At 48.3% G+C, this 13,653-nt stretch overlaps 1 protein-coding gene across 2 annotated transcripts; it reads right to left on the bottom strand.

Moving 5' to 3' along the window:
- Positions 1–468: 468 nt before the first annotated feature.
- Positions 469–13,636, bottom strand: FOXM1 (forkhead box M1). Of its 2 annotated transcripts, none has more exons than XM_088801459.1 (9): positions 13,389–13,636; positions 11,024–11,572; positions 10,273–10,424; positions 8,206–8,397; positions 7,203–7,331; positions 6,496–6,540; positions 5,796–5,865; positions 5,454–5,629; positions 469–2,454 (listed from the first exon to the last, which is right to left on the bottom strand). In XM_088801459.1, exons 2-9 carry the CDS (start codon positions 11,523–11,525, stop codon positions 1,432–1,434), a joined length of 2,289 nt encoding a protein of 762 aa, XP_088657585.1. In that variant the 5' UTR covers positions 11,526–11,572; positions 13,389–13,636; the 3' UTR covers positions 469–1,431. The 2 variants fall into 2 exon arrangements, with proteins under 2 accessions (XP_088657585.1, XP_088657588.1); XM_088801462.1 differs by having other exon boundaries at positions 1,280–2,454; positions 5,796–5,862.
- Between the last annotated feature and the right edge of the window lie 17 nt (positions 13,637–13,653).

Raw genomic sequence — 13,653 nt, 5'->3', positions numbered from 1 at the left:
GCTTCAGGTAACACAGGCAAGAGATGGGACTCTTAAGTTCTGAATGCAAAAGATGGTAATGGGAGCTGCTTCTGGGGACTGGCCAGGAAGGCCTGGGAAGGAAAGCAGGGCAGGCTGGCTTCCAGGCCTTGGGTATGGGGTAAAGGTGGTCATGAGGCACCTGTAAGTGTGCCCTTCCTTCCCTAACGTTCTGAGGTCTGCCCCTGTGTAGGCCTTTCCCTTCCTGGGGACTGGCTGAGCAGGACCAGCACTAGGAAAGCTGTCAGTTCCCGCTCGAAAGGCTGTGTGCCTGCGCAGGGTGTGAGACAGGGGATCCACGCTCAGGTCCTTTGCACTCTCCTTCCGGTGCTTCTCCACGTTGGCTTCAGGCCTTGCCTCCTCCATTCCCACTGTCTTCATCACCACCCACTTTCTTTTCCAACCCCTTCTTATGCTGTAGGGGCCAGACAGACACACCAGAGACCAGCATTTGCAGCCTGGAGTTTATTGAGTAGTGGTTACAGTAGTGTTCTTGAGCTGGCTCCCATGTACGTGGTCAGCTGGGGCCAAGGGTAGCTCTTTGCAAAGCTTTGGTGCAAGCTAAGGAGGCCAGGCAGGTCAGGGCCCTTTCCGCCTTCTCACACCTTGGGCCACGTTCTCATCAACGCTAGTCTCTCTGGCATGATTAGGGACATTATCAGAGAAACATCTCATGGGTGCACACCTGGGCACCCACTCTTTGCTTTAGATGCATCCACCCCCCCCACCCCCAATTCAACTCGACCTGTTACAAGAGACCTCATAACCAGGACTTCTTATGGGAAAGCTGACTTGGAAATATGAGGAGGTGGGAGGGAGGGGCAATAAGAGGGACCCTGGCAAGCAGAGCCACCTGTATGGGGGCCTGCAGTAAAGAACCCTTCAGGCAGGTACCTTGGGCCTGGAAGAAACCGTGCACCGCAGGTCCCCCCTTCTCTAGAAACTAAAAGCAAGGAACAGAAGCCAACTGACACCGCTGTTGTCCTACCCACCTGGCAGTCTCTAGATAATGATCTAAGGAAATAAGCTTACATTTATAATTAGAGGATAATTTTGGAGAATATACACTATTTACAAGGGCCCCCCTGCAAGGAACAGGGAAGGTGAGGGACTGCTGGGCACAGAACGCAGCTTGAGGAATTCCTAATCTTGTTTCACCCTTGTCTTTGCTACGCCCACCTTCCACCTGTAGCAGGGATAGGGAGGAATCAGGTCCTCGCAGGAAGCACAGGGCAGCAGAAACCAGTCACCAGGGCCTTGCTGCTTGCAGAGGGCCCAGTGGCACCTATGGCGTGACGTCTGCCTTGGCATAACCAGGCAAGGTGGGGCTCGAGGAGCGGACCTGCTGTCCTTACACAGAGGCCTTGCATGGCCCAGGCCCAGCCCCACGAGTACCCAGGAGTAGACAGGTCTCTACCGCAGCTCAGGGATGAGCTGAGCCCAGCTGGCGCTGTCAGGGCCCAGCAGGTCCTCCTCCAGGCCAGGAAAGCTGATGTCCAGCAGGATCTTGCTAAGGCTGTCATTCATTGTGTCCAGAACCAGACCTTCTGTGAGGGAACGGTTGGCTGAGAGGCTGGCAACCTGTGGCTCAGGGGAACCTGGCTTGGGGACCTCCATATCGGAGGGGGAACAGCTCCTGAAGGGGTCAGAGGGGAGGTCAAAGGGCTCGGAATTGAGGAGCTCTTGAGGTGAATCAAAGAGGGGGATATTTTTCAGTGGGGTGGTACTGAGATCTGTCAGCCCCAGGGAGTCATGCAAGGGACCAAAGGGGCCCTGGGGGGTTCGTACTGGGCTGAAATCTAGCCCCCCGATTTTGGCTGGGGGTGTGAGCCTCCAGGATTCAGGGGTCAAGGGGAGGACAGATTTGCTTGGGGTGGAGGAGATGGGCAATGTCTCCTTAATGGGTGTCTTAAAAGGTCCTTCCTCCCCCTGGGAGTAGCCAAGCTGGGAGGCAGGTGCAGAGGACTCTGAGGGGAGAGCGAGCTCTGAGGCTCGCTGCGAAGTCCCGGGGCCCTCTGAGAAGACCAGCTCGGGCTCATCCACACAGGGAGGCAGCAGGTGCTGTTTCCTTCGAGACCGGCTCCTTTCCCTCCGCTCCCTTCGTTTAATCACGACCATTTCCGAGACACACCGGGCTGGGGACTTGAGCCCACTGTAGGACTTCTTGGGCCTTGGAGTGGGAGAGTGGGACGAGTCCTCCCAGGACTGAGACAGCTCCTCTTTGACAGACGGGCATGGCGAGGGCCACTCTTCCAGGGGCGGGCTCTCTACCTTGATGGGCCGCCCTAAGTGTGGCATTTCCTCCCCCTGGATGTCTTCCTCCTTAATGGACTGAACTGGAAGCAGAGGGCACAGCCCTTCTCCAAGCAGGAGTTTCTCCTCTTTCACTGGTCCTGCAGTGGGCAGAGGGGCTACCCCCTCATCCGCCAGCAGCACCTGAAAGGCAAGCAGGGATAAGGTGGAAGGGAGCTGTTGAAGCCTCGAGACTCAACCCAGTCACCTGGCGGGACACAAGATCATGACTAAAGTAAGTGACATGCTGCAACTGATCTTCTTTTTGTCTTTTTAAAATCTTAAAAAGTATAAAATACAAGAATATATGACGGGCTGGCCCAGTGGCCCAGGCGTTTGGAGCTCTGTGCTCCTAACTCCGAAGGCTGCCGGTTCGATTCCCACATGGGCCAGTGGGCTCTCAACCACAATGGTTGCTGGTTCGACTCCTCGACTCCCGCAAGGGATGGTGGGCTCTGTTCCCCGCAACTAAGATTGAATATGGCACCTTGAGCTGAGCTGCTGCTGAGCTCCCAGATGGCTCAGTTGGTTGGAGCGCAGGCTCTCAACCACAAGGTTGTCGGTTCAACTCCTGGAAGGGATGGTGGGCTGTGCCCCCTGCAACTAGAAAATGGCAATTGGACCTGGAGCTGAGCTGTGCCCTCCACAACTAAGACTGAAAGGACAAAAACTTGAGGCTGAATGGCATCCCCCACAACTAAGATTGAAAGGACAACAACTTGACTTGGAAAGAAGGCCTGGAAGTACACACTGTTCCCCAATAAAGTCCTGTTCCCTTTCCCCAATAAGAAAATATGACGAAGATAGTAGTTCAGTTCCAGGGGGTGAAGATAGAGCATTTAAGATGGTGCTGACATAATCATTATCTATCTGAAGTAAAATAAAATTAGATATCTATTTTATACCTTCTACAAAGACGACAGAAAAATTAAAACCATACAAATCCTGAAAGAGAACCTAGGAGACTACATGTACAATCTGAGGGTAGGGGTGACCCTTCTTAACCAAGACTGGAAACCCAGAAGCTGTAAAAGAGAAGAGATACATATTTGACCATATAAAAATTTAGTATCTTACTGTGGCAAGAGACACCATAAACAAAGTTCAGAAACAAACAATAGAAGTAAAAAAATATCTTCAGCATAAAAGACAAGGTTAATATTTTAACAACAAAGAACTCCCACAAATTATTAACGAAACCCGGTAGAAAAATGGGCAATGTCCATAAATAAACATTTCATAGTGAACAATCCCAAGTGACCAAATATAATGAGGAGGTGCTCACATTTACTGCTAAGCAAATAGTTTATGGAGACATCCTTTATGCACATTAGATAGGCAAATATTAAAAAGATTAATAACACCAATTGCTGGCAAAGAAAGACACAGGTCTTGTCATATCCTGCTGGTGGAAATGTGAATTATCACAGATTTTTTTGGAAAAGCAATCTAGCAATATCAGGTAAAATTTAGAATACCTCTTCACTGAGCAATCTCATATCTGGGACTCTATCCCATAGACATGAAAGCATTAGTAAGAAAGATACTTGCAAAGATATTTATTGCAATGTTGTTCATAAGGCAAAAGAACTAGAAACAAAATGTGCCCATAAAAGTGGAATGGCTGGAAAAATTATGGCATAGCCACACCATGGAATATTATGTGGCCATTAAAAGACAATAATTAGGGTGGCCAGATGGCTCAGTTGGTTAGAGCGCCAGCTCTCAGCAGCAGCATTGCCGGTTCGATTCCTGCATGGGATGGTGGGCTGCGCCCCCCTGCAACTAGGATTGAAGACAGCGACTGGGCTTGGGGTTTGGCTGCGCCCTCCACAACTAGATTGAAAGAACGGCGACTTGGCTTGGGGCTGAAGGGCCCTGGAGAGGCACGCTGTTCCCCGATATTCCCCAATAAAAGAAGAAGAAAAGGGGGAAAAAATTGGAAAAAAAAAAAAAAAAAAAGACAATGAATTAGAGCTATGCCAAGTGGTTTGGAAGCATTTCCATGAAGCAGAGTGTGTAATATGATCCCATTTTCAATGTTCTGTGTTGTGTGTGCATATATAAAATGACTATGGCTATATATGTCTGCTATACTAAGAGCATGGATAAAGTATGGAAGAAAGCACTCTAAATTGTAAACATGGGTTAGCTTGGGGAGCGAGGGTGGTGTGGGTGAAGGGGAAATGGAGGCGAGACAAAGAGGAGGAGGAAAAAGACTGCATTAAAACAAAAACAATACACATGCTACGATCACATTAATACACATATGTAAAATTATATATAGTGATATGTATAATTTTATATATTTTTTAAAAATATTTTTTAAATAAAACAAAAGCAAACCCAAGTCTCTCTAAACTCCAGAGCCCATGCTATTTCCATCTCAGTGAGGAGGCAGGAGCCCTTTTCCCTACTTTGTTATAGGTCAGCTCCTGCTCTCAAAACCTTCTCGAAAGGGTTGAGTTCAGACTTGGTAGCCCATCGCAGTATGGCCTTAACTTAATCTCCTCACTTTCCCTCAAACTAGACCAGTGATGCTCCATCGAGGAGTGATTCCACCCCCAGGAGACATTTGGCCATGTCTGGAGACATTTTGATTGTCACACAGGTTGGGGTGGGAGTGCTCCTGGCATCTAGTGGGAGGAGACAAGGGATGTCATTAAACATCCTCCTGTGCACAGGGCAGCAGCCCTTCACCCCCAGAAAAGATTTATCCAGCTCTAAATGTCAACAGTGCCGAGGCTGAGAAACTCGGAGCCAGACTGACCCAGGCCCTCCACTGTTACTGGGCACAAGCTGGCATCTCCTGCCTCCATGCTCTCTTCACACCTGTTTGCTTCCCTAAATCTACTCCTTTCTAAGACCTACTTCCCTTGCAAACTCTTCCTTAACCCTCCGAGCCCATCTATCATCATCACCTTGTCTGAATTCTTATGAACTCATCAGGTATTTATGGGCCTTCTGATACCATTACATTGTAATCTAAATTCCTTTTTAGCTTTTATAATTAAGTTTTCCTTTGTATGTATGCCTTGTCTGCCCAACTAGACGTATAAGCTTCTCAAGGAACATTCAGCAGAGTGCGTTGCAGGTGTAGGTTCAACACTTTTACTCTTCCCAGGAAATCAGAAGCCACTCACCTTAGGGGCAATGCGCACTCGCTTGCTATGGCGGGCAAGCTCTGAGCTCATGAGGGAAGCTGCCAGGGGCAGTGGCACCTTCACCGAGGGCTGTAGCACCAGCGGCTGGTTCACCGGGAACTGGATGGGCACCAGGTACGAACTGACGCGGGGCAGCAGCGGCTTCATCTTCCGCCCTGGGAGGAAATAGGATGGGTGAGGGGCAGAGGTCCAGGACACACCCCTTCTCATCCGCTCTGGGATCAGATCCCTCTGAGCTGGGCACAGCATCCGGAGTCTGATCCCTTCCGGCCGCGCTCCCAGAGCAAGGCTCAGGCCGGAAGTCCACTCTCCCATACTAACGTGCGCCCAGGGGGAGGTCGGCTCTGATGGTCATGTTCCGGCGGAGCTCAGGATTGGGCCGCTTCTGCTGCTGCGTGTGGCAGACAGGGAGAGAAAGAAACATGGGTTAATCAGGTGGGGAGACGGTGGGGGCACCCGCTGGCTGCTCTGGCACCGTGCACTGAGCTAACCGACAGCCCAGAAATGGAAGCTGCTCTGGGAGATTTCAGGCGAGCACTGCCAGCAAAGCCTAGATAGTGGCAAAGGTGGACAGCACACAGACGCACGGTGGCAGATGTTCCCAGCACCTCATCCATGTGTCCTCACCACCCCAAGGGATGCTAAAGCATGGAGCTCTAGGAGTGGCAAAGGAAAGCCAGAGGAAACACTGCCACCTGCCAGGCCCGCCATGCACTGTGGTTGCTGTGCCACACGCACCACACCCGTGCCATGTCCTCCTGCCACGTACGCTCTGCTCAGTGTGCCTTCGTGATGCGAGGGGCAGGAGCAGTGGGCACAAGCCCTCCTTCTGGGGAGATGAGGTGGCAGTCACACAGTGCCTCACTCCCAGAAGCTCGGGGTGCCCTGTGTGCAGGGCTGGCAGTCACCCAGCCACAGGCTCCCTTCCCCTGCTTAGTGTCTTGTCCCTGTCCACTAAAGCCATGCTGAGCAGTGAAAGGAAAACAAGGCCAAGCCCCGAGCCAGAGGGAAAGAATCTTACTGATTCCAAGTGATCGGGCGATTGTGGAGACCCTGGGTCCAGTGGCTGGTGGCGGTCAGGCATTGTGGGAGAGAAATGAGATGCAGTTACCACCAGCACGGTCAACCAGGCCGATCACATTGGGAAAAACACCTATTCCCGACTGGCGCCGAGGGCCACCCTGGACCACCATCCCTCCCAGGAGAATGGTGACAGCTAGGAGCGTATGGGCACTCTGAAATCCCAACACAATTGCTTCTGAATGCTAGCTCGGTTTCTGGTCTCCAGCCTAAAGCGCTTTTTTAAAACAAGTTTTCTCAGACTTTGTAAGAATCACCTGAGGTGCTTGTTAAAAATACATATTTCTGGACCCATTCCAGACCCACTGAATCAGAAGCCCCCAGACAGGAGCCTGGGAAGCTGTATTTTAATAAGCATCCCAGGCAGTTCTTATCCACACAGCAGTTAGGGAAACACTGTCTCACGATGTCCTCTATTTGGATCAGAGCAATCCTCTCCATTGCCTGGTTTAGCACCAAAGAGTGTCATTTGGTATTTGTCAACTGTACTTAATCCTGTGAGTTACATGCAAATCACCTATGGGGCTGAGTGGCTTCTAACTCTGCCCTGATCAGTTAAGCTCGTCACAAGGACAACTTGGTTCCTTTTTGAGATGGATATGACCACGTCCAACTCTGGCCCCATGCAGACGGAGCCAGGACACGCACCTTAAACACCTGGTCCAAAGTCAAGTAGCGATTGGCACTGGGGTGAATGGTCCAAAAGGAGACCTTGCCATTGGCAGATGTCTCTCGAACAAACATGTCATGCAGAGAAAGGTTGTGGCGAATGGAATTCTGAAAGAAGAGAAAGACAACCGGAGAGGAGGTGCTTTAGCTTCAGAAACATCACCTTTGCTGTTTCCTGTAGGGAAATCAGCCTCAGGCCTCACTCACTCTACCCAGCACAGGCTTAGTGGAGTGTCCGCCTCGTTCCCTGACTTCACGCTGCAGAGTCACCCACCTCAGCTATAAACCCGTCTATCCAGGGATTAAGGCTGAGGCCATTCCTTAGGTTGGTGTTAGGGAAACACCAACTAAGAAAGAGGAGTGAGACTGTGAAGCAATAGTCAATAGCAAGATAGGCGAGTAACAGCATTCAGAAACTAGGAAATGTAGTTGAGGTGAGAGGGTGAAGTTAAAAGTTCTACTGTGGGGAGAACAAAACAAAAAACCTGTGGCTTGGAGTTGAGCACCTGTCAGAGGATCTGAACTGTGGCACTGACATTGTCGTGTGAGTTGCAATGACTTCCAGGCATCTGTGTTCCCATGAACAAAATGAAGAGAGAATCCCTGCCTTCTAGAGATAATATGTGACATCAGAGGAGGTGAATCACGAGGCTCACAGACAGCATTTTTTAAAAAGGTCTTTTCATAAGGCTACTTAGTGACTCCAGCTGCTGTTCAATGCAGCATAAGTGAACTTAGTGCTACACTGAAAAGTCCCCATAAACCTTTGGTAGTAACACATGAGGCTGCCCAGCTCTTATCAATGATTTTGCCTGGATTCAGCAGGATCAAGTCACAATCCAAAAGATATAACTGTTTATAGTTCTAGCATCCTTTGCACTTAACACTCCCTCAGGACACCAGACACAAACTGTTGCACATCTGTGCAGACACACTGTCAGGCCAGAGTGGCCTTGACTTTGGTTGTTATGGGACACAGTACCTTCCAGCCTGGCTTGGCCATGTGCTTAAAATAAGGGAAGTGGTCCTCGATCCAAGTGTAGATGTCTTTCAAGGTCATGCGCTTCCTCTCGGTGCTGTTGATGGCGAATTGTATCATGGCCATGTAAGAGTATGGGGGCCGCTCAGACACAGAGTCCTGCCAGGATGACGATGCTCCCGGGGGCTCTTCAACCTGGGGTTTGTAAGAAGCCAGAGGGAGAGAGAAAAAGGAACGACATGGAAGCATTCACAAGACCTCCTCCACCCTCGCTCGAAGGACATTCCCTAGAGAAGCCTTGTGTCCCATAAAATCACACTGGAAACAAACTCATCTGAGACCGCTGTTCCATAGAATAAAAGTTTAGGACTAGGCAGGATCGGAGAGATGATCCAGTCCGGTCCCCAGACAACGTAGAACCACTTGTCTGTCTTTACTCATTTTGTGAAAGATACTGACCAATAATAAGTGGAACTCCAGTGTTTGCTAGTTGAAAACCTCTCAGGAAAGTTTGGGCATATATTATAATTCTTAATGCATTGATTTTACACTAAAAGCACACCCACTTTTCAGACCTGGGGGGTCAAGAGACCTAGGTCTTAGTCCGATTCCTACTCCTGATGTGATGTGAATAAATCCATCTCCTTTCAATGTTTGTGTGAGAAATATCTCCAAGAGTACAGGACAGACAAATGTCTGCAAAGCACACATCTGGCTAAGTCTTAGGCAAGGAGCTGATCATTCACATTTTAAAATATTGAGCTTTATTACATTTAGATACATATTTATAAATTTATATATTTATTTAATGTATATTTATATAAATATAAATTTATTGTATTATATATTTATATAAATAACTTTATAAAGTACACAAGTTTTAAATGAACAACTCAGTTTTACTTTTGTAAACATCCATGTAAATTTTCACTTTTAAAGGTTGTGGAATGAACGATTAATGGATACCGTATTTTTCTTTAAAAAATGAAATAAAATAAAAATAAATTAATTACTTACTTAAAAAAATAATAAAGGATACCATATTTCGCCGTGTATAATGTGCTCCCGTGTATAATGCGCACCCACGTTTTTGGCCCAAACTTTCAGGGAAAAAAAATCTTTCGTTTTAATTTTCCAAGGGATTTTTGTAAAAAGTATCAGCTAGATTGCCAGCTCCCGCCTCAAGTGTACAAAGAGAAATGTCGCCTTGTTCATCCTGTGGTAACAGAGTCGGCATCACCTGTCTTATCAAGTCACAGTCACTTACTCTGTGGACAAGACGTCGCTCTTTGTTTCATTTCGTTGAATTGTTTGCTGAAATTACTTTCATTGCAAGTTCGTAGTAAGTTCAACAAAACCGATGATCATATTCCAGGATATTATTTTGCATATGGATAGCGTTACTGATTTCTAGAGTTACACTTTTAACTCATATGCATCAATAAAAGAATTAAAAACATTTATATAGATTAGAATTAGTACTACCCATGTATAATGCGCATCCTTATTCTTCCCTCACAAATGTGGGCAAAACAGTGCGCATTGTGCACGGCAAAATATGGTATGTACAACAGAAGCTAGGTGTGTGGCTACTGTGAAAATCAACCCCAGGCTACACAATCGGGTCAAATCAATTTTGATTGCTGGGGAAGAATGTAAAATTCACATTTAACTCACTTTATTTGCTATTAATGTATCTTCTAAGAGAACTACATGGTTAAAAATGCTGTATTCCTTTCATACCATTGGGATGCCCTTTAAAGTTTAAGTAGCTTTCCAAACTAAGATCTCTTCATCATTTCCTGAATACTTACTGAGGGTGGGGTACTAAACTCAGTGCTGATGGAGCACAGTGAGCCAGAGGAATCTGCCGGCAAGGAAATTTCCCTGCAGATGGGGGAGAGAGACCCCAGGCAGAAAGGTAGCTCAAAAGTTATACAGAATCGCACTAAGTGAAGTGCTAACAACAGAACCTGGAAATTCTGCTGCACAGGCCACTTGCTCCATTTCCGCTCTTAGGACCTCTCTGCACAGGCTCTGGTTTCCCTAGTAAACGACAGGACAGTTCACCTTAACCTGACTCTCCTCCAGGTGGCGATTCTCCTTTCCCTCCTTCTCTTGCTTGAAGCTGCAGGAGCCCAGTCCATCAGAACTCATCTTTCCAAGCCACTGAATGTTGGTCAAGCTGTTGTCGAGAGTGCAGCCTGCTGCCTCACCACCAGCTAGAAGGGAAACAAGTCAAGATGCCACTTAGCTGCCTGATCTGTTGCCTGGCAGGCCCATCAAAGGTGGTGCTTAGGGATCACCTCTCTAAGACCTCTACCCTTAGGGATTGGGAGCATAGGCCGAATCTATTGTGGCCCCATCATGGATTTCAGGAGAAATTCAGGGGCATAGTTCAAGTTGCATTTCCCTCTAAGCCACACTGAGCCTAGAGATTAGTCAAAGCAACCTTATAAAGGAGTTACTGAGTATCTGCATAGAGAAAATAACTTTTCCTCTTCATGCTTCATTTTTCTCCTTTATTAAGATAGAGAAAGATTCCTACTTCTTTATCCAGTCAATGGGAAGGACAAATAGAAACAATAAACAAATCCTTTTCCAATATAAAGAAGGCAATAGAAGTGCTAAATGACAATTACAATCTTTTGGACTGTACCCAAAGGATTTGGGTCAAGGTTTCAGAATGAAGAAAGACAAGACTTTCCCCCGGTTCGGGCTAGATGCCTGTCTAGTGCAGGTATCTACACGACTGACTGCCGTCCTTGCCGCCAATGGGGACAGGCTGGGCTCCTCACCCTTTGCCTGGCAGACCACGTACCACAGCTCTCCCATCTCTGCCCGGAAAGGGCTCCAAGTGGTCTAGGAAGATTCACATCCTTCGCTGCAGGTTTTGGTCCCAGGGTCTCGGGGATCACTTCTGTCCTCTTGGGATCATTGCTGGTTTGGGCTTGAGGCTGGGGTCCTGGAGGGTGAGTGGGGGCTCCGCCACAGCTGATGAGGATGAATTTGTTGGGCCCATTGCTGCCACTCTCTTTTCCTTTGGCGGTCAATGCTGTGATGATGCTCTGGATATTGGCATTATTGGGGATGGCCACCACTTGGGTGTTGGGCATGGTGGGGTGGTTAATAATCTTGATCCCAGCTGGAAACCTGCAAGAATTGGACGCTGCCACCTCCTTGGAGGCCTGTGCTTGACCAGGCTCTTGTTGGGCTGGGGGCCTCTTAGGCTCCTCTTTTGATGTTTCACCTGGGGCATTTTGAACAGGAAGGGGCAGCCTCCGTCTTTTGAGAATCAGTGGCCGACGGGGGCTGGTTTTCATTATGAATCTGTGCTTTCACTCTCCATTGAGAATCACAAGCACGGACCCTGGAAAGTGCAAGGAGCAGAACGATGTCAGAGATCTGTTAGGCTGAGAAGGAGGTTCTGTTAGAGAGAGGCGTTCCTCTTCCTATGACCAGAAGCATGTGCCCACAGGCCCAGGTGAATGTTCCCTGGGCCTTTGTAAAGACCTCAGACAATAAGGAGATGAGTTCTACTGGCAAAAGAAAGCTAAAGCTGAAACAAACAGAAGCAATACAAATGGGGAAAGTGGGATTCGGCTGAATGTAGGTCAACACAGACGAAGGTCTTCTGGAAGCTTGAGAATGTTTGGCTACAGAAACAAGAGGGACCGTTATAAAAATGTAGAAATGTCTGTTATTGCCTATTAGAATCCAGATCATCTGCAGGGACTGTAGGGACAGGACTGCTGGAATAGGAGGACATTTGGGCAATGAGGAGTCCTGACGACACTCTGATCCCAGTCTATTTTAGGATAGAGCTTGTACATTTTTATACCATTTTAGTTTATAAATAAAAGGGTCAGTGCCCATAGCATCAGAGGAGAACGGCAGATTGTACCATTGCTCTATGGCCACACCGCTGAAGAAAGCATCCCCAGTTCACGAGACCTCTGATAAAAAGGGAACTGCTCAATTCAAGGCCCATGGCAAACTTGTGCACACTGTGCACTGCATAACAGTGAGGGCTGCCATTCATTTCACAGGCTATTATCTTTGCATTGATTTTTTAAAAGTACATTTTTCTTTCACAATTTGCAAAATATTTATATAGTGACATTCTAGTACTTGCATGTGCTTATTCATATTTTTCACTTTCTAAGCATGTTACTGTGTTACTTAATTCCTTTCCCAGAACCAAGACTATAGTTCTTATCTGCTGACTACTAAAATGTGCTGTCATCAATATGATAAGGCGGTTTTGTAATGCTAAAAAAATAGTTTTATTTAAAAAAAAAAATTGTACTTTGCTGATTTTAATAGACATATACTCTACCATTATGTAAAATTGTGTAATCCTAGCTAAATAGAGGTACTTTGACAAGGGAATGGGCTGTTTATTTTTTAGGACATCTGATATCTCCCTGAAAATGACTCATACTCATATGACATTTGTCATTGGCCTCCTTCCTCCCTTTCCTTTATACCTAGGTTTCCTCTCATTTCAAATCTAAGTTTTACTTCCACCTTATAGCTCTTCAAGCCTTCCTCCCTTTCCCATCAGTCAGTAAATACTATTATTCCCTCCCCACTCCCCAAAGATATCTTTTGGGTCTAAGGATTAATATTCCCTTCTACTTTCTGACCAGCCTCTTCCTATCATTGCCAACACTTTATCTAGCCCAGGGTATTTCCAGAGTGACTCCACGGACCTCACCACCGTACTGACCAGGGAAACCTTGCACGGTTCTGAAGACCCAGAAGGGTCCTTGAAGATGGTGGAGTGGAGGTAGTGTGGTATATAATGGTGAGAGCAACTGGAAGCAGGGGAGTGTGTGGGCAGGTTTGTCTTTGACTTAATGCCGAATCAGCTCAATCTTCATCCCAGTTACAGCCTGCCTAGGAAAGTAGGCCACGCCGGCCCTCCCGAGGCTGCGGGGAGGGTGCAGAGGTCAAACTTCCAGGGAAGCCCACGGGGTGCTTTGGGAAAGAAGTGAGGACAGGCCAGGGGGGTGGATGCAGAAAAAGTTTGCACCCTCGCTCAGACCTCCTTCCCGGTGGCCCCAAATCTCAACTCTTGTCCCGCGCCCTACTGCGCGACCCCTTGACCTCGGCACCCGAGACCTTGCTCCCTGCTTCCTCCAAGGCCCGGCCTCAGCCTTCATTCCTCCGCTCCCGCTCACCTCACGGCTGCAGCCGCCGCTGCTGCTGGGCTGTGGCTCCTAGGGCGGCTCCGGGCTCCTCCAACCTGGGGGCCGAGCCAGGGTCCCGGACAGGGACTCGCGCCAGGCCAGCCGGGTCCCCGGCGGTGCGGGAGGGGTGGGGAATCCCGGGGGATCCCGGGAGGGGAGGGGGTCCTGGGCTGGGGGCCGGGGGTGGGGTCGGGCACCGGAGCTTTCAGTTTGTTCCCCTGTTTGAAATTGGCGCCGGCGGAGCGTTGCGGTCACG

Source organism: Rhinolophus sinicus, chromosome 1, assembly GCF_057876585.1.
Source record: "Rhinolophus sinicus isolate RSI-liver-muscle chromosome 1, RSI-T2T, whole genome shotgun sequence".
Classification (NCBI taxonomy): Eukaryota; Metazoa; Chordata; class Mammalia; order Chiroptera; family Rhinolophidae; genus Rhinolophus; species Rhinolophus sinicus.
This window is presented reverse-complemented; position numbering and strand designations above follow the sequence as displayed.

What these genes read in the sequence shown, in the direction of transcription:
- FOXM1 (XM_088801459.1), bottom strand. Translation starts at nt 11,525, where the DNA reads ATGAAAACCAGCCCCCGTCGGCCACTGATTCTCAAAAGACGGAGGCTG. An exon ending in TGGAGGAGAGTCAGGTTAAG is followed by an intron (nt 8,398 to 10,272) that starts GTGAACTGTCCT and finishes TACAAACCCCAG; the next exon opens with GTTGAAGAGCCCCCGGGAGC. An exon ending in TGGCCAAGCCAGGCTGGAAG is followed by an intron (nt 7,332 to 8,205) that starts GTACTGTGTCCC and finishes CTCTTCTTTCAG; the next exon opens with AATTCCATTCGCCACAACCT.